This window comes from Leptopilina heterotoma, unplaced genomic scaffold, assembly GCF_015476425.1.
Source record: "Leptopilina heterotoma isolate Lh14 unplaced genomic scaffold, ASM1547642v1 Lhet_6, whole genome shotgun sequence".
NCBI lineage: Eukaryota > Metazoa > Arthropoda > Insecta > Hymenoptera > Figitidae > Leptopilina > Leptopilina heterotoma.
The window spans coordinates 2,515,173-2,537,143 of NW_025111137.1; the positions used below are offsets into that span (position 1 = coordinate 2,515,173).

Here is a 21,971-nt window from a genome sequence, read left to right on the forward strand (position 1 = left end):
ATTTAATTTAAATATTTTGTATGCATTTTATAGACGCTTCGAAAACACATCGAATGATCTATTTTTTAATTTTATGCGATCTAGAATATTGAGAAATTGTATTGAGATTTTAAAAAATATGAGTTTTGAAAAAAGTATGACTTTTCATAGATTTTTTGAATTGAATTGAATTACAATAATATTGTTAATAATGCAATTTATATTATTTATGAAATGTAAATTTTCATGAGGAAGTAAAGTGTTAACGAAATAAACCAAACATTTTTTTTTTATTCAAAATTAAGAAATTCGAAAATCAAACAATGCTTTTACTTTCCAAATAATTTAAAAATAGAAAATTTTTTTGATTTTAAATAGTTTTTGCTCATTTTTATTTTTTTTTTGTATATATAATGATTTTAATATACACTGAATTCTAAATGTTAAATTTGATAGGAATAATCAAAAGTAGAATTAATAAATTTTGCCTTGTGACAGAAATGAAACGCGTTATCTCTATAGAGTTCTTTGCACCTGGGCGATATGTGAGAGAACTTTAAGAGTGAAAGATTTTTTTCTCCAAGTTTTTGAAGAACATGTTTTATTACATATCCATTATTTATGATAAAAAAAACTTCTGAAAACTCTTGTAGAGAAAAAATATTTATCTTATACTTTGGTTCAGAAAAAACCAAGTTTTTTTTTTATTATTTAGTTTTCTTACGTCACGGTATTGCTTTCATAATATTAGTATAACAATTTTAATAATTAATTTGTTATAGTAATTAATTAACTAGGTAATGCTAGGTATCTATAATATACAAAATAACATTTTTTTGTCATTTAGAAAAATGTGAAAATTTTATTTTTTCCTTTATAAAATCTCACTTATGAAACTACCATATCGAAATTTTGATTTTTAAATAAAAAAATTTCTATTAACTGTAAAATAAATTTAAAAAAAAATTAATTTTTTAAAATGTTTATTTTTAAATATTTAAAAATTTTCTTTTAAATTTATTTTCAAAATAATATTTATACCATACTTAGAAGAAAAAAATATTCCAAACTCTTCTGAGGTTAAAGAACTCAATTATTTCTATAGAGAAAGCACAGAACGTGAATAATCTCAGTTTCATATAATTATGATTCTGTCTAGCGTAATTTTCATTCATTAGTTCATTCATTCCTCCTACCTGTAATTTGAACCCCTCGTGAAATGTCGTTAAATCGAAGCTGAATGAAAAATAAAACCAATCAATTTTTTTCTATAATTAGAAGAAAAACGAAAAATAATTTTTTTCTAAAATTAACGTTTATTTATTTTTTTCTATTTTTACCATTTTTATATTAAAAAAAAGTTTTATTTCAAAAAATTGTTTAGAACAATGTGATTAATAGGGAAGAAAAATCAAGTATACAAAATTGATTTCGAATCGTGAATATTTATTTCTTTAATTACAAACATTAACAAAACGAATTTATTTAGATTCGAACATTTTGACTAATTTCTTTTTAATTCCTCTGCTAATTTTTTTACTCAAGTTCTAAATTAATTTTAGAGTAATAATTTTATTTCCTATAAAATTTTGCATCAAGATATTTACTACTTTAATTAATACAAATTACTTTAGAATTTTATTATATATTTTTTTATTTTCAAATTGTAAATTAACAAACATTCATCTATTTTTTACGAAATGAAAAATTAATACATTTTTTAATAAAAATTCTGCAGGCCATTTTTGAAAGTTAATTATTAATTAATTAATAATTATAAAAGTATAAATTGCAAAAAATGATTTTTGTAATGAAAAAAATTATTTACTTGAATAATTTCGAACTTGTGGAGAAATATTCTAATTAACAGTATAAAAGATAAAACTATTTGTATATATACAATCAGATTAAGAGAAAAATATTCTGTCCTTGAATGAAAATCGTAAATATTAGACACGCTGTTTTACCACTTGAATTATCCAACGTTTAACAAAAAAAGAGATAACATTGTTAGAGCTTAGAACAAAATAACGAGATTTGTTATAATGTTTCATAACTTTGCCTCTTGTTTATAAATATTGTCAACTTTTAAAGTCAATTATTCAAATTTAAATAAAGAAATTTCCTTTGCAATTATTTTCAATACCTACTATTTCAATAAAATTTCACAAAAGAATTCAATTATTAAAAAAGAAATTTTAATAAAAGAATTCTTCGCAGAAATTCAATTATGGTTAAATGTTTAAAAAAATTCTCTTCAAAATTTCAATTATTATTTTCAAAAATTTTAATAAAATTCTTGACAAAATTTCAATTATTTTCAAAAACTTTTCTCAATTCAATCAAATTTTTTTTACAGAGATTCAATTATTTTTAATACAATTTTAATTTAATTTCTCGAAACATGAAATTATTGTTAAAAATTTTATTGAAATTCGTTAAAAGAATTTTAATTACTTATTTAAAAATTTGTTGATAAAATTCTTTAAATAAGAGTTCAATTTTAAAAAACATTGAATTCTTCAATAAATGATTTATTTTTCTATTTAAATAATTGAATTCTCGTAGAACTTTCTAATAAAAAATAATTAAATGGAAGTGATGAAGGTAATTTTGAATAAGTTGCAGTAACAATATTCTTATAATTTAAAATAATGATTTTATCAGTCGGAAATTTTTAATTAATATAAAACATGAAGATATCGATTGCTCCGAGTCGAAGACTCGGAGTGATCGATTTCTTCATGTTTTATAACAATTTTTTATAAAATTTGTTTAATTTCAAAGAGGTTACAATTTGAATCTTTTGAAGAATTTTAATTCCTATGGAAAAATAATTAAATATTTATTTAAAAAAGATAAATATAACAATGCGGAATACAGTATTATATGAAAGTTCCATATATATTTGTAAAAATTTATTGGAATTATTTAATTTTGTAAAATATAAATGTAGTTTTAAAAACCTGGAAAAGTCAGGGTGTTTGAAATGAGCAAAAGCGTGGCAACCCTGAATTAGGTTTGAAAAAAAATGTCTGTACATAACGTTTTATTTCTCGTTGTTAAAAAAAAGCAGAGGAAATAAAAAATTGCAAATAAAGAGTTACATCTGTAGGAATAAAGAGATGCAATCCCAAATAATTGTAATAGATTGAAATTAACGACAATGTAAATTAGTCGTGAGATCATCGATATATAAAAGATGCTAACGATCTCGATTGTTTGTACATAATTCTTTGGTTGATGTCATAAACTAAATAAAGCAGGTGATTTATCTGTAAATCAGAGTCATTTTAAGATCAAAGTTCTTGCACTTGAAATTCCGCCAATTTACGAAACTATTTTTTTTTTAATAATAATAATGATGATAAATTATTCTCGTCCTTCCACCATTCACTTTAATATTCATTCCTCTATTACATGTACATACATATATTGTAATTAAAATATGTAAATTGTTCTATATTTACATAATACATGACTAGAAAATTAATGCACACAGTTGATCTAAATTTAATAAAAATCATAAACCGTAAAATATGTTTTACATATTACAATTATGTTTTATAATTTTCTTTTCGATAAATTATATCCATTCGCAAAATCACGGCACTGAGATAATATTATTATCGATAATAATGACTTAAAAATATTAATATTAATAATAATATATTATTAACATTAATGACTATAAAATTACTAAAATACTTTTCGATTTTTTTAAAATTCCGAATGCGAAAGAACAATTTGAAATATATTTTTAGCCAAATTTATTTGCAAGTTAATTTTTATTAAAGAATTATTAGTTCACCGAATTTTGATTTCGTCAAATATTTTTTTAGTTTTGATGAAATTAAGATAACAATTAATAATAACATTAATAAATAATAATTTATTTAAATATTTAAAAAAAAATTTAGAACAAAATTTGGCTAAAGAAAATTTTTCAATTTGTAAAACTAAAATATCTCTGTATTTATTGTCTTTATTAACAATTTAATAACCTTCAGTAAATGGCTAAATTAATTGAGTTATTTAATTAAATTAATATTAAATATTAAATTTATAATATAAAAACAAAAAAACTTTTCCAAATTTTGTTAAAAAAAGAAAAATTTGTTCACTACTACTAATTATAACGGCGCTTTAAAGACAGTACAGTTCCAAATTAGGATATATTTTTCACTTTTTTTTATTTCCTCGATTTTTTTGTATTTTGATTATTTTCTTCTTTTTTCGCTTTTTAATCGCTTTCTTACTTTTGTTTTGTTTGTCAGAAAAACTAGAATTTACCTGGTAAATCCAAGATTTCTGGTATTAAAACAAACTAAACTTATAGAAACTTTGAAACTGAACTTTTTAATTTTTCTTTTAAATTATTTACCATAGTTATTTTCCCTTCCCTTGTAAATTACCTTTAAACGGTGTAAATTTTAGAATTCTTTAAAGCTTCTTTGAGTTTTTTGTCGTCACTCGATGCAGCTTTTAAAACGTATTCTAAATTATCTTGCATTGCATTTTTCTCTCTCTGTAATTTGCCGATAATTTCCTCCTTGTCCTTGACTAAATTTTTCAAACGATTCAATTCACGTGAATACTCGGCTTTCATTTGATCAGCGTCTAATTCTTTATTTTTTATATGCTTCTCAACTGATTCCAACTGCTCCTTTGCACCTTTTTGTACAATCTAAAATAAAATTGAAACATTTTTAAAAATTCGAACAAACAATATCAACAGGATTGCCACGCTTTTGCGGAATTTTTCAAGGTTTTTAAAACTACATTTTTATATTTTACGAAATTAAATAACTCCCTGATTTTCAGACAAAATTTTTACTTTTTCCCTGACTCTAAAGAATACCTATTCTGATTCACTCGCAAAATGTTTAGATACACAAAAAAATGTTCTATTACATTTATTTACAAATTTCTTCAAAAGTAAAATTATTCGATAACATCAATATATAACTTCATTTTTCAATAAATATTTCATCATTATTTTACACAGAAATTAAGATTTTTAAAAATTTCAAATTCTACTGAATTTAAGAATATTATTATAAAACATGAAGATACCGTTCACTCCGAGTCTACGACTCGGAGTAATCGCTTTGTTCATGTTTTATATAATATTTAAAACTTGCTAATTTGTTACTGTAACTTCTTCAAAAATTATTTTCATCACTTCGATTATTCATTACTAGAATTTTCAACTCAAATTCTTCTTTAAATAAATTTTTTTAAATAATTTTTGAAAAATTTTTTTGAGAATTTTCAAATCCTTTTGTTTACAATTTAATTTTACGAAATTCTTTGCAGAATTCAAATATTTTCATAAATAACAATAGTCATCACAAGAATTCAATTATTTTTAAAAGTAATAAACTTTTTCATAGAAATTCAATTATTTTCGTAAATTCTAATAAAATTCTTTGCAACTATTCAATTATTTTCATAAATAATATAATTCATCGCAGGATTTCAATTATTTTTATTAATTTTACAGGAATTGCTCAAATAATTTAATTGAGGCTCCAGATATTAAAAGGGCAATTACACCATTTAAAATCAATGCTGCAAGTGCCCTTTTAAGATCCGGAGCCTTAATTACTCTTACAAATTTAATTTCAATTCCTCAAAAAATCAATTATTTTAAATACAAGTTTAATTAAATTTTTTTTAAATAATTCAATTATTCTTTTAAATTTTATTAAAATTCTTCCCAAGAATTCAATTATTTACATAAATAATTCTTCGAAAAAATTCAATTATTAAAGATAAATAACAAAATTATTCCTGAAAACTCAATTATTTTGAGGCATTTTAATAAAAATCTTTGCAAAATTCAATTATTTTCATAAATAATTTTCTTCTTGTAAATTCAATTATTTTTAAAAATTCTAATAAAATCGTTTGCAAGAATTCAATTATATTCATAAATAATAAAATGCTTTTTAGGAATTCAATTATTTTTAAAAACTTTTCGCAATTCAATGATTTTTAATATCTACTATTTTCATAAAATTTCCAAACAGAATTCAATTATTTAAAATTTTTTTGTAAAAATCTTCATAAGAATTTAATTCTTTTTATGAATAATAGAAATTTCTCTGGAATTCAATGATTTAAATTAGAATTTGCATAAAATTAGTCGATAGAAATCAATTATTTGAAAAAATTTTATCAAATTCTTGGCAAGAATTAAATTATTTTTATAAATATTTAAATTTTTTAATGAATAATAAAATTCGTTGCAGAAATTCAATTTATTAGGAGAATAAGAAAGAAGTAAATATTTTTGATGAAAATATTAGAAAAAAGTCAGGAAATTGAAAAATATGGAATGGAATTTTTGTCAGTTTTTTGAAGTTTCTAAAACGAATTTTTTTTTTGGTCGTCAATTTTAATTTTTCGAAAGCTACTTTTTTAAAATTAATTATGAATTATTATTATTATTATTATTATTATTATTATTATTATTATTATTATTATTATTATTATTATTATTAATAATTATGAAAATTCTACAAGAATTCAATTATTTAAATACAAAAATAAATATTTTATCATATTGAATGTTTCTTAAAATTGATTTTTATCAACAAATTTTTAAATAATTAAATTTCTGAGAAAAATTTTATTATTTATAATTATATAATTGAAATTTTGACGAGAATTTTTGTAATTTTTTTTATCATAATTGAATTTCTGCGAAGAATTATATTATTTTTAAAAATAATTGAATTCTTGAGACGAATTTTATTAAAATTTCTTTTTAAATATGTAATTGAATTCTTTTGTGAAATTTTATTGAAATAGTAGATTCTGAAAATAATTTAATTTTGATAAATTATTGAAATTAATTAAATTTCTACGAAGAATTTTATTAAAATTATTTTGAAAAAAAATTGAATTGTTAAAAAGAATTTCATTAAAATTTTTGAAAATAATTTAATTTTTTGAAGAAATTTAATTAAAATTGTATTGAAAATAATACTTAAATTCTAATAAATGAATTGTAGCAAAGGTTTTTAAAATAATTGAATTTCTTTGATAAATTTTAATAGAATTTTTAAGAATAATTACATTTTTCGAGAAATTCCATTAAAATTTGTATTAAAAATATGTAATTGAAATTCTGCGATAAGTTTTATTAGTTATGAAAATAATTAAAATTTTGCCAAAAATTTTATTAAAATTTTAGATAATAGTTGAATTTCTAAGAAGAATTTTACTACTTTTGAAAATAATTTAATTTCTGCAATTATTTTTAATAATTATTTAAATATAGGTATTTTAAAAAACTTAACTATACATAATTTTAGAAGAATTTATGTTATTAAAATTTTTTAAAAATCTAGGTTTTTTAAAATTTCTAATTAAATTCATTTAAAATTGAAATTTTACAAAATTTCAAATTAAAATCTTTTGAAGTTCATCTATTTATGAAAATTGTAAACGCAACTCTTTTAAAATTGAAATATTGAAATAAAATTAGATTTCAAGATTAAACTTTAGACAACAATTTTCCAGGATTTCAATCAAAATTCTCTGACTTTTCCAGGTTTTTTCAAGGTTTATAAAATTCCCTGACATTTCCAGGTTTCCAAGCTGCGTGACAACCCTGAATTAAGTAATAATAATAATAATAAACAATTAAACTGTGAAAAGAAAATCCAATTAATTTAGAAAGTTACAAAGTAAATTGTTAAAATAAACAATTAAAGCAATTATTTGAAATTAAAGTTACGTTAAATTAATTTCTTATGATTTTTATGATTCACTTCTAATGAATAATGATTTTTGAAATAAAAAACGATAAGTATATACCTTTAATTGACTACGTAAATTCCCCATTCTGTGTGTTATATTATTTCGTAAATATTGAATATTTTCATTTTCTTTCTCTCGTTCTTTTAATGATGCAACTAATTTATCCTTTTCGATTATAATTTTTTCTTGCTCTGCAACAAGTTCCTTACAAAATTCAGTTGTTTTGTTCAATTGTCTTTTCATCGATTCACGTGAAATTTGAATAGAACAAACTGATTTTTGAAGATGATCCAATTTTTGTTGCGTTCGTCTTAAAAATTAAAAAAATAATTAATTATTTAAAGAAAAATAAAGTAAGTAAAATGTGAGCATTAAAATAATGATTAACAAATTCATTTTTAAAAGAGAAGAATTTAGAAATATAAAATCATTTTTAATATTTTTTATTAAATAAAATTTTTCAAAAACGAATTCTTATTTATAAATTTAGTACGATTATGATAATAATATTATATTATTTTTAATAATATTTATAGATTTTAAAATGAAAAAATTTCTTTTTAATTTAAAAAATTCTTTTTTAAATTCATACTTGTAAGTTTTCTCCAAACTTTTTAGTTGTGTTTTCAATTGATCACGTTCGGCAGTTATCAAAATTAATTGCTTTTCATTCTCGGGCTGTGATTCTTCTAAGAGTTTAATTTTCGATGTCAATTTCTTTTTATCGTTTTCGTATTGAAATTTTAATTCCTCAAATAAACGTTTACATTCTTCGACAGATGCATTGTGAACAGAAACGGGCATTGTTTTTTCCGAATTATTCTTCAATTTTTCATAACCTTCATTTAGAATTTCGTATTTTCCTTGAAGATTACTTAATTCAGCTTTGCAGGTCAAATAATCTTTATGAAGTTTATTATTATCTTGAGACATTGTTTCCACTTTATGTTCATAAACGGAATGAATTTCTTGCAATTTTTGCTTTTGCATATTTGTTTGTTTTGTTAGAAGATCATTTTGCTCTTTGATGACTCCAGCATCCTCTTCTATTGTCTTCATCTCAAAAACGTACCTCTCACACTGAAATCAAAAAATTAATTTACGAAATTTTAATATAAATTACAGAGTCCACGGACTATAAGTTTTTTTTTCAATTTTGTCGCCTAAGTATCCAATCTGTTGTAAATTTTTCAAATGTTTTTAATCCAAACTTTAGATTCTTAAAATGTTCATTAACATACTTTTCAATAAATCTTAATTTTAATTTATCAAAAAATTTATCCACCAACATTTTTATTACGTTTCTGAATTGAATTTATCAAAAATTTTAAATGTTTTAAATAGAAATATTTTAATGAGATAATAAGAATATACCTTAGATTTTAATTCTTCAACTTCTTTGAAGAGAGATTCATTTTCACGTACAACTTCTTTACATTTACCAGAAAATATGTCAATTTCTTTTTCATATTTTTGAATAAGTTGTTCCTTTTCCTCGAGATTTTCCTGATACGCATCCAAAAGTGGAGCCAATGCGTGTGAATTAACTTTACCCCATGAATTAATTGCTTTTTTAATTTCAGCCTCTGAATCGGCATTGAGTATTGAAGTTGAAGAATTTTTAAATTCAATACTTTGACTAGAGCTTCGTAATTTATCCTGATATCTTTCTAATTCAACATTAAGTCTATAGACTAGATTTTTAAGTAATGAAATATCATTTTTTAATTGTGTATTGTCTGATTTTATTTTCTCCGATATTATAACTAAATTTGATTGATCTTGTTCATTAATTTCAAGGGATTGCGTTAATTTTTCATGATGTGCATGTAATTCTCGATATTCTTGATCTTTTTCTTGTAAAAGAATTGATAATTTTTTATTTTCCTCACATAATTCTTCATATTTCTCCTCTAATTTATGATATTTTATGCGAATTTTTCCCAATAATTGATGTTTTTCTTTTGTATCATTTGCCTCTAGGAGAGAAAAATATTAAATTGTATAAAATTAAAATTTTATTATGTTTATAATTTTGTAAATTTTTTATAATTAATTAATTATATTGATAATAAATCAATTTGAATTTTTATTAACAGAAATTCTGTTTCTTTAATTAATTAAAAATTTTCGGTTTAACAAAATGTTTAATAAATAGGATTTTTATTCTAAACAATGTATTATTTTATCGAACTTATGCTTTAAAAAATCAAATTTTGAATAATTCGGTAGTATAAAATTAAATTAGAGGGTTGCCACAGATCAGGGAAGAGTTAGGGAAAAAATTACATATATTTTTAGAATTTATAAGAAAATTTTGAATTTTGGTGTCTTTTTTGTTTGTCTCATAAACTATGAAAATTCTAATACAAAACCTTCAATTTTTTCCATTTCGGACAACAATTTATTTTAAATAACTTAATTCTTGAAGAATCATCATAAAATTTTATTATTTAGAAATTATTTAATGAATAATTTTACTTAAATATTTTAAAATTAATTCAATTTTAAAAGAATTGGGTTTACAATTCTCATAAATAGATAAACTTCAAATGTTATAATTTGAAATTTTATAAAATTTCAATTTTCAATGAATTTAATTAGAAATTTTAAAAAAACTTAGATTTTTAATAAATTATAATAATTAAAATTCTTCTGAAATTATAGTGAAATTTTTTAATTTATATTTAATTAATTATTAAAAATTACGCGCGCAGACGAGAGATTCAATTTATTATTATATTGCAAATTATAAAATTTTTTATTTTTAAATATAAATTTTTAAATAATTTAATTTTTAAAATGAAAACAAATTCACTTTTCTAATTTTTTACAAAAATCAATTTTTAAAATTTTTTAATAAAATTTCACGAAAGATTTCAATTATTTTAAAAATTTTAATAAATCCTTCGAAACAATTTAATTATTTTTTTAATTGTAAAATCTTTGCGAAAATTCAATTACTTTCAATAAAATTTCACGAACGAATTTAATTATTTTTTAAAATTCTAATAAATCTTTCACAACAATTTCATTATTTTTTAAATAGTAGATAAAATCTTTGCAAAAATTCAATTATTTTCAAACAAATTTCACAAAGAAATTCAATTTTTTTCTTAATTCGTTATATAATTTTTCAAAAGAATCCAATTATTTTCTTTAATTTATTTTAATAAATCCTTCAAAACAATTCAATTACTTTTATAAATAGCAAAATTTTTGCAAAAATTCATCCATTTTAAAAAATTTTAATAAATCCTTCGAAACAATTCAATTATTTTTTCAAATATAGTAAAACCTTTGCAAAAATTTACTTATTTTCAATAAAATGTAACGAAAGAATTGAAATGTTTTCTTAATTCGTTATAAAATTTTTCAAAAGAATCCAATTATTTTCTAAAATTGAATAATTTAATTCTTTAATTTCAATTATTAAGAAACACGATTATTTTAAAAAGTTGAAAGAAATTATTCATAAAACTCAATTAGTTTTCCATTATTTAAAAAAAAAATCAAAGAAATTCTCCAAAAGAATTTAATAAGGTTTTTTAAAAATTTTAATAAAATTCTTGTCGAGAAAAGAACTATTTTCATTAATAATAAAATTCTTCAAAGAAATTCAATTATTCTCAAATTTTTTGATAAAATTCTTTGCAAGAATTCAATGTTTTTCTTCGCAGAAATTCAATTCCTAAGTTCAAAAATTTTTTTAAATTTTCGTAAAAATTTCAATTATCTTTATAAAAAATAAAATTCTTTTCCGAAATTCAATTATTTTAAACAATTTTCCTCAATTCAATCATTTTTAATATCTACTATTTTTTAATATATTTTTCCAAAAGAATTCAATTATTTACAAGAAATTTTCAATGAAATTCTACGCAAACATTTAATTATTTTCATAAATAATAAAAATTTCACAGCAATCCAATTATTTATACATAAAACTCATCATAGAATTTTAATTACTTTCTATAAAATTTTAACTGAATTTCTGTAAAAATGTAATTATTCTTAAAAATTTGATTAACATTCGTCAAAAGATTTCAATTATTAAAAAATTTGTTGACAACATTCTTTATGAGAATTCAATTTTATGGAACATTCAATTATTCAATATATTATTTATTTTTGCATTTAAATAATTGAATTCTAGTATAATTTTCTAATAAAAATTCATTTAAAAATTCATTTTAGTTAAAATTATATTGAATTTTGTAAACATTTCAATTAAAATCTTTGAAAATCTGAATTTTTAATACTTTTTATTTAAAATCCTATAGAACTAGTTTTTTTCATGAAGCTGAATCGGAATTTTTTAAAAGAATTGCAGGTTTTTATTTTCTAATGTATATTTAATTGAAGAATTTCCGAATTTCAAAAAGGTTTGAATTTAAAATTTTCAAAATCTTAATTCCCATAAAAGAATAATAATTATTAAATGTTTATTTGAATATGAAGTTATTGATGTTTTCGAATAATTTTACAATTGATGAAATTTGTAAATAAATGTAATAGAACATTTTTTTTGAGTTTCTAATAATTTTTAGAGTGAATCAGAATATTCTTTAGGGTCATGGAAAAAGTCAAAATTTTGCCTGGAAATCAGGGAAAAAGAAAATTAAATTTTTGTGGCAACCCTGAATTAATTATTCTTAGGCAATTAATATTACCAGATTCGCCAGTTTCTTCTAATTTAGCTGTAATTAATCGATTTTCCTCCTTTAATCGTTCGATTTCTTTGTGAAAATGTCGTTTCTCTTTATTTTTCGTCCCAATAGTTGTCCCATCATCTTCACATGTATTATCTACTTCCTTTTTTAATCCTGATTTTAATTTTTTGAGTGATTTACTTGTATTATGCATCCGACGATGCCGAATTCCATGAGCTGGTTCAAGTTCATCTTCATTTTCTACTTTTGTTTTACTGTGCTGCGTTAAAAAAAATAATTCATTTACTATCTACAATAGAATTTTGCATTCTTATATAATAATCATTACATATTACACAAATATATCAACAAAATATTAAAATAATATTTAATCATTAGAGTCTATTTATTCTCTTAAATAAAATAAAAATTTAATTAAAAATTATATTATTGTTAATTTGTTTCATTTGTTTACAGATTATTTTTTGAGGTTAGGTTTACTTAATTTTGATATTGTACTATTATTACCATATTAAATTATTACAGATTATTGAAAAAGAAAAATGCTTTCATTACGTTATCGAAATAATTAAGTTTGACATGTTTACCTTTCGTCTGGAACGCTTTTCCGAATTAAAGTTTGGAATCGGAATTCCATGAAAGTATGACATGTTAAAAGTAAAGGAAACATTTACTTTAACGTCAGCTTAAACAGTAAATCGGGTACATCTTTATTTTATTAATTTCTAATTGTTTTAAAACAATAAATAAATAACAAACTACATTATAAGCGTAGGTTAGAATTAAGCTAGATGCAATTGTTGACGGTGTTGACATTTATCGGTAACCATGGCAACACTCACTGCGATGGCGCCAAACACGATGCCGCGAGTTATTTCAAATTTCAAAAATTCATTATCGCGCCCTTTTATTTCTTTTATTAGGAAAAACGACGTTTTGTAAAAAACAATTTTTTTTTGTAAAAACAATAATTATTTACAAGTTACTATAAATAATATATAGGTAAATATTAAACATATGAAATAATTATGAAAATTACTAAATAATTAATTAAAATTTTGTAGTTATTAATTAATTAATTCTATATTAGTAATTAATAATCATAGTTAATTACTAATTGTATTTTATCATCAATGACAATTATAGTAACTAATTAAAACTTACAATATGAAAATAAAAAGTATAATTAATTAATTAATTAACAACAATTAATAAGTATTAAAATATATAGCAATTACATATTATATGAACAAAATTATTGTAGATTATATAATTATTTTAAAAATTATTTTAAAAAAGTAATATTAAATATAATTCTAAATACAATTATTTTTTAAAATAATTTTTGCATTGTTTTACTATAATGATATTAATTTATTTACCTAGTACAAAAAATATTTTATAAATAATAAAAAGTAATAATATTGTACAAAATATATAAAAACGATGAAATATTTTAGAAAGTAAAAAATAAAAATAATAGAATAACAAAAATAAATTCCACAATTTTAAGAATTTGTTGATATACAAAAATGTTTACTATAATACAAAATAACAATATAAGAAAAAGATTAAAATATTTTTTTCACAAACAAATTTAATAACCAGTTTTTAAATTTTCAAAGAAGTAAAAAATGTAATTTTTTTTCCTTGTCAGATAACCCAGTTTTTTTTTCAAGAAATGGTATAAATTTTCGATATTGTTTCTATAACTAATATATTGTTTACAGTTTATCTATTTAGTGATAGGTTTTATAAGCATAATTAAAGTAAACGTTTTTATTTGAAAAAAAATAAACTGTTTTGAATGTAAACGAGCGCAAGATGGCATTGACAGTCGATCATAAGTTATTAAAGTAAATAATTAAGAAGCATTAAAAATTTTAAAAAGTTACATAGGAGTCAACAATAGGAAATTTCGAAAAATTTTACAATAATCGCAACGCTTCATTGTTTCCTTACATATATCTAGAATTATTTAATTCCTTAAACAGAATTGAATTAAAAAAAATGTTTATAAATCGTTGGACAAGAATTTCCCCATTTCCTGGTAATGACAATTTTATTATTTCCTGTTGATTTAAAAATTATTAATTTCTTATAAAAAAATACGTATTTTTAAATATTTATTCAGAAGAAATTTGTTATTTATCAATTAATTAATTAATTAGTTATTGTTAATTAAGTAATTAATTAATAAGTTATTGTTATGTAAGTAATTAATTAATTAGTTATTTTCAATTAAGTAATTAATTGATTAGTTGTTGTTAATTAAGTAATTAATTGATTAGTTATTGTTAATTAAGTAATTTATTAATTAGTTAATTAATTAAATTTAGTTAATTAATTGTTTATTTATTACTTAAAATTGAATTAATTTTCTAATAGTTTACTTTCATATGTTTAAATTGTTTCAGTTTCATTTCAAAAATTATTATTATTATTTTAAATTAATAATAATGAAAAAAATTTACTGTGTAAATGATTTAATTAATTTAATTTAACATTTTCATCAAGTAATTAATTAATTTAGAATTGTTTTATTATAGAGAAAGTATAATTATATTTTATAATTTAATTCATTTATAATTTTTCTTATAATAATTAATTAATTTGATTCTAAATTTAGTCACTTTCATTAATATAGAATTCAATTAAATATCATACATTGCAATGTAATAACAATTAACAGTATTCATTTTAATAACAATTAACTATTTAAATAAATTGAATTAAATATGTTTAAAAAAAATTAATTGAAATATAATTAATTAATTAAATTTATATTTATTTATTTAAATTATTTAAATTTATTTTAATTAATTGAAGTAAATATATGTATTTTATTCATTTATTTGTTTATTTATTTATATATTTATTTGTGCATTCAGTATAATGCTTACAATTGATAAAATTATTAAAATTGTATAAAATTTTGGTAATTGCATTACAATTTTCGATTACAGTACAGAATGTCTAAAATGAAAGGTCCAATTCCAAATGGTCCAATAATTAGAAGGTCCAACGGACAAAAGGTCCAATAATTAGAAAGTCCAAAATACAAAAAGTCCAATAATTAGAAGGTTCAAAAAGTCCAAAATAAAAATTGTCCAATATTGAAAAGTCCAAAAAATATAGGGAGATTGTGCATATTACTACGTGTTTCAAAATCAGACACGTTTAAAAAATCATTTGAAGCTTTTAATCTTAATTTTTTTTCTAAATTTTTTTTTACTGAGTAGTTAATCTTTCTTAGATCTAAAAAAAAGTCTTTGGATCATAAAAATAATTTAATTTGTATTAAAAAAAGGAATATTTGAAATATTTGAAAATAATTAAAAAAAAGTAAAAAAAAGTATTAAAAAAAGGAATATTTGAAATATTTGAAATATTTGAAAATAATGTATATTTCAATAACATTGGCTAAATCTCAATCAACAACAACTTTGTTGATTAATTTTAAATTAAATTTTTAGTTTTGGACTTTTAGATCTTTTGGACTTTTTAGATGTTGGACTTTTCAGATTTTAGATTTTTCAACCTTTGGACCTTTCGGTTTGGATAATCTGTCCTGGACCTTTTATTTTGGACCTTTTGTACTGCTACCCAATTTTCGATTAGATTAAAAAAAAATTTTTCAAAAATAATAGAATATACATATTTCAAAATTTAGGATTTAAAATACGTATATAATTTTTTAATGAATTAATATTTCAAAGTTTTTTTATAAACAAAAATTTACTTAACCTTTGCCGGTTATTTACTTTTTTTTAAAATTTTTATAATTTGCTTTGTAAATAAAATATTATTTTTCATTGGTTCCTAAACACAATGGAAGAAACTGATAAAAACTTGTTTATTATTTTTTTTTTGCGTAACATATAGTAAACATCTTTCCTTTTTATTTTTTATGCTTTATTGACAAATAAGTTCACTAATTATTTTCATTATCTTCCTTGTTAATAATTTACAAGTTAACGTAATTTGTCTATAAACATATAATTTAAAAAAGGCAAACATTGTTTTGAAAAATGGTGATTATTAAAATTTAATAATAAATTATTCCTACAAATTATTTAAAGTATAAAAAATTATTATATTAGTGCCATTGATTTTTTACTATTTTTGAAGCAAACTTTACACTTTTTTCTCATTTGAAAAAAATTATCATTAACTAATTCAGATTTAAACATGCATCTAAAATATTAGCTAGAAAATTTACGTTTTGAATTTTCTTTCAGAATTTTTATCAATTCTCTACTTTCTAGTAATTTTTTTAAAACAAATTAACGCTCAAGATCCGAATTGTAATTTTTTACTTGACGTACAACCGGGAAGAACATACTATATCAGAAGTCCTAATTATGCGCAAAATTATTATGGAGAAAATTATTGCAAATGGAATATCAAAAGTGAATACAGAATAAATTTTAGATGTGATTTATTTAATATTCCACCGGTGAGAATTCATTCATAAATCGTTTTTTTGCTATATCATCATAATTAATTTTGCTAAATCATCATAGTTTTTAGTTGATCATAGAATAATTTTTGTAAAACACTTTTACGTTTTTCACTTCATGAAATAGGTTTACAATACTTGTCAATATGATCACATGCTTGTTTATGAGAATCCGAGTGATTCAAATAAAGTTCCATTACGTTTGTGTGGTAATGGAACAGTTTCGAGAAATTCAGAGGGTCGTGAAATGGTAATTACTTTTCGGAGTTATTACTCAACACCAGGAGGAATATTTTCCTGTATTGTTGAACCATTAAACACTGACCAGGACGATGAAAATTGTCGATGTGGTTGGAAAAATCCGGTAGGTTTTGTTTAAGATAAATTATTTCATTTGAGAATTCGAAACAGAACCGTTTTACAATCTTAAATAATTAACTGATCAGTGTTGCCACGCTTTTGCTCATTTCAAATTCCCTGACTTTTCCAGGTTTTCAAGGTAAAAAACGGAATTTTTTCAGGTTTTTGAAACTACATTTATATTTTACAAAATTAAATAATTAGTCATTATAATTATTCCATAAGAATTAAGATTTTCAAAAATTTTAAATTCAAACCTTTTTGAAATTTAACAACTTATAAAAAATTGTTATAAAACATGAAGAAATCGATCACTCCGAGTCTTCGACTCGGAGCAATCAATGTCTTCATGTTTGATAATAATTAAAAATGACCGACTGATTAAATCATTATTTTATATTATAAGATTATTGTTACTGTAACTTATTCAAAATTAGTTTCATCACTTCAATTCAATTATTGTTTTCCAGAATTTTCAACTAAAATTCTTCATTAAATTAATTATTTTTAATAATTTTTGAAAAATTTCTTTGGAAATTTTCAAATCCTTTTGTTTACAATTCAATTTTACGAAATTCTATCTGTAATACTATAATACTTTCTCTCTAAATTTGAATCAGTAAAAATGTTTACTAATGTTTACTAATTGGAATTAGTGACTGACTTTTTGCTTTTGAAGTAGTAAATTTTACTATTACATAAGTAGAAACGACTATTTATTAGTAAAATCTGCTAATTCAAATTAGAAAACATTTTTATACTAGGTAATTCAAATTTAGAGAGTTTAATATTCAATTATTATCTAAAATTTTAACTGCAATTTCTATTTAAATCAATTTTTATTAGAAAATTCTACTAGAATTCAATTATTTAAATAGAAAAATAAATAATTTATTGAAGAATTGAATGTTTTTTAAAATTGAACTCTCATTTAAAGAATTTTATCAACAAATTTTTAAATAGGTAATTAAAATTCTTTTAATGAATTTCAATAAAATTTTTTTAAATAATTTCATTTTTCGAGAAATTAGAATAAAATTATATTAAAAATAATTGAATCTCTGTAAAAAATTGTATGTAATTATTGAGAAAAGTTTTTGAAAATAATTGGAATTTTGCCAAGAATTTTATTTAAAGTTTTGAAAACAATTGTATTTTGGGGAAAAATTTAATTATACATAGTATATATATAAAGATAATGGAAATTTTGAAGAGAATTTTTTTTAATCTTTTGACCCATAATTGAATTTCTGCGAAGAATTTTATTACTTTTGAGAATAATTGAATTCTTGAGGCGAATTATTAAATACCTAATTTTGAATTCTTTTGTGACATTTTATTGAAATAGTAGATATTAGGAGGATAAGAAAAAAGTAAACATTTTTGATAAAAATAAGGAAAATCTACGAGAATTCAATTATTTAAATACAAAAATGAATATTTTATTATATTAAATGTTTCTTAAAATTGATTTTTATTAACAAATTTTTAAATAATTGAATTCTCTTGACAAATTTTAATAAAATTTTTAAGAACAATTTCATTTTTCGAGAAATTTAATGAAAATTGTATTAAAAATAATTGAAATTCTGCCAAGAATTTTATTAAAATTTTTTTAAATAATTGAATTTCTGAGAAAAATTGTATTATTTATAAATATAATTGAAATTTTGACGAGAATTTTTGTAAATTTTTGAACATAAATGAATTTTTTTCGAAGAATTTCATTACATTTGAAAATAATTGAATTCTTGAGACGAATTTCATTAAAACTTTTTAAATAATAAATTGAATTCTTTTGTGAAATTTTATTGAAATAGTAGACATTGAAAATAATTGAATTTTGACCAATTTTTGAAATTAATTAAATTTCTATGTAGAATTTTATTAAAATTATTTTGAAAAAAGTTAAATTGTTACAAAGAATTTCATTAAAATTTTTGAAAATAATTTAATTTTTTGAAGAAATTTAATTAAAACTGTATTGAAAATAATACTTAAATTCTAATAAATAAATTGTAGCAAAGGTTTTTAAAATAATTAAATTTCTTTGATGATGAATTTTAATAAAATTTTTAAGAATAATTCCATTTTTCGAGAAACTTCATTAAAATTGTATTAAAAATAAATAATTGAAATTCTGCGATGAGTTTTATTATTTGTGAAAATAATTGAATCTCTGTAAAAAATTTGATTATTTATGAAAATAATTGAATTATTGCGAAGAAATTTATAAAGAATTTGTAAATAATAGAATTCTTGTGAAATTTTTATTATTTAATTCATTCATTAAAAATTGAAATTTTACAAAATTTCGAATTAAAACCTTTTGAAGTTTATCTATTTACGTAAATATTATAAATGCAACTCTTTTAAAATTGAATTAATTTTAAAAGATTTAAGAAAAATTAGATTTCAAGAATAAGTACAATAACTGTAGAAAACAAAAATTTCTCAGGATTCCGATAAACATTCCCTGACTTTTCAGGTTTTTTCAAGGTTTATAAAATTCCCTGACATTTCCAGGTTTCCAGGTTGCTGATTATTTAGTCAAACATTTTCTATAGAAAAATTGTAATAATAGATTTAAAAAGATTTTACAAATATAAATTTTACATTTAGAGAATTGAAATTTTGTTTTTAGAGTAGAATAGTCGGTGGTACAGATGCTGCATTAAATGAATATCCAATGATGGTGGGAATTGTCGATGAAATTAATCAACAGGTATTTTGTGGTGGTGCAATTATAAGTACTAAACATGTTCTAACAGCAGCTCATTGTTTAAAACAAAAAAACGCTAATGATTTGGGTGTTCTTATTGGTGATCATGATCTTTCCACTGGTGCGTTATAAAACATTTCTTAAGAGAGACTTCTTTTTTTTCTTTAATTAAACAGAAACTATAAAACTGCTGGTTAAAAATTGTAAAACGAAAATGAAATTAATTAATAATCGTTTTTAGGATCTGATGCAAATTCGATAACTTTGCCAGTACAGAAATATGTTAATCACCCTTCTTATATAGCAACTCAACGGAATAGTGACTACGATGTATCTGTAATGACAGTTTACGGAAGTATTCCATTTACAAATATTGTTGGTCCTGCGTGCCTTCCATTTCAGCACAGTTGTGATGGTTTTGGTGGATCTTTTGTTGAATTCCTGGGTAAATTATTATTCTTTACGCAATCGATGCTTGAATTTCAAGAGCGAACAATTTTAACTCTAGCTCTTATCAGAAAAAATTCTCATTCTGCTACACCTTCTTGTTTATTATTTTAAAGGATGGGGAACGACTGAATTATCAGGAGCAACACCAAATGTTTTACAAAAAGTTGAAGTCAGTGTGATTAATCTTTCGAAATGTAAGAAATCGTATCCTAAAATTAATGAGCATCAGTTGTGTACACTTACTCCTGGCAAGGATGCGTGTCAGGTAATTATTTGATGTCTTAGGGAAAGAAGTGGATTTTTTTATCTACTCAATTGTTTAAGATTTGCACCACAAGTAGATGCACCGAAATTTTTTCCATACTGAGTAAAATTTCAGTATTACTTGAAGTTCAAAATTGGTATTAAAAAATACTGACAATGTACCGAATTTAAAAATATTTTTTTAAAAATATAAATATAGAAAATCATTATTTTTATCTAATAACTTTTTTTCAACTAATAGAGAGTTGTTTTAGTTTGACAGTGGTGGTCCAGTTTTATGGCAAAATCCAACGACAAAAAGACTAGTGATTGTTGGAATAGTAAGTTATGGTGTTGCTTGTGGGACAAAAATTCCTTCAGTTAATACTCGAGTAGGCGCCTTTTTAGATTGGATTCAATCCGTTACTGAAGGTATTGAAAAAATAAATTTGGTTAATCATTTAATTGAATTTTTTCACAGTGATTAAACAAATATATTACAAAAATTGTACAAACATTAGATTACTAAATAATTGCGCTCCTTTTTAATTGAATGCTATTTATTGATACCTTATAGGTGTAAATTACTGCAGGGCTGAGTGATTTTAACAAACAGTTTGCAAGCAGAAAAACATTTTTATCCGTGAGCAAGGAAAAGAATATTTAACAAATGTATTTTAAAGAAGAAAAAGTATAATAGAAATAAAAATGTTAATTCGAGTAAAAAAACGGAGTTGATTTTCAATATCTGATACTTATATTTTTAGTATAAAATTCCACGATACTTTTCCTATTCCTTAACTGTTGGAAAATTGACTTGTTTTTAAGGAACAGAAAATATTAGAATGGAAAAATGAATATTGAAATAAAAACTTTAAAAAGTGGACAATTTTAAAAATATGGATTATTTTATCCTCCTATTAACAATCTGTGTTTGAGTTTATACACTCGTATACAATACATATGTGCTTTTTGATAAAAGTTGCGGCGTTTCGTCCCAGTTTATTGACAAGGTCGTAAATTCAATGCCAATGGAAAATAATGAAATGGAACTTTCTGATAAATTTCTGAAACATCTTTTCAACAATATGGGACCGATTATATGATGGAATTTCCATTAATTCTGAGAATATATTTATCTAACAACAATTCGTATTACAGATGAGAAATTTAAGTTATTACCTAATGCTTTCAATTTGCCTTACCTTGTAGAAATTGTTTATTTGTTAATTTAAATTTGTCAAATTGATATTAAAAATATAAAGTTTTGATCCAAATTTTGTGTATCATTTTAACACTTTCGGTATTA

At 21.0% G+C, this 21,971-nt stretch overlaps 2 protein-coding genes across 3 annotated transcripts; one reads left to right on the forward strand and one right to left on the reverse strand.

The window, feature by feature from the left end:
- Window positions 1-3,904: 3,904 nt before the first annotated feature.
- Window positions 3,905-13,258, reverse strand: LOC122509136 (centrosomal protein of 89 kDa-like). Its single transcript, XM_043622942.1, has 6 exons — window positions 13,013-13,258; window positions 12,426-12,684; window positions 9,127-9,731; window positions 8,345-8,832; window positions 7,810-8,062; window positions 3,905-4,666 (listed from the first exon to the last, which is right to left on the reverse strand). Exons 1-6 carry the CDS (start codon window positions 13,073-13,075, stop codon window positions 4,397-4,399), a joined length of 1,938 nt encoding a protein of 645 aa, XP_043478877.1. The 5' UTR covers window positions 13,076-13,258; the 3' UTR covers window positions 3,905-4,396.
- A 954-nt stretch (window positions 13,259-14,212) lies between these two features.
- On the forward strand, window positions 14,213-21,921 carry LOC122509182 (venom serine protease 34-like). Of its 2 annotated transcripts, XM_043623012.1 has the most exons (9): window positions 14,213-14,475; window positions 16,667-16,884; window positions 17,015-17,251; window positions 17,378-17,386; window positions 19,892-20,090; window positions 20,211-20,414; window positions 20,533-20,684; window positions 20,938-21,094; window positions 21,240-21,921. In XM_043623012.1, the coding sequence occupies exons 1-9, from the start codon at window positions 14,436-14,438 to the stop codon at window positions 21,263-21,265; spliced, it is 1,242 nt and encodes a 413-aa protein (XP_043478947.1). In that variant the 5' UTR covers window positions 14,213-14,435; the 3' UTR covers window positions 21,266-21,921. The 2 variants fall into 2 exon arrangements, with proteins under 2 accessions (XP_043478947.1, XP_043478948.1); XM_043623013.1 differs by lacking the exon at window positions 17,378-17,386 and having other exon boundaries at window positions 14,214-14,475; window positions 21,240-21,918.
- Window positions 21,922-21,971: the final 50 nt, after the last annotated feature.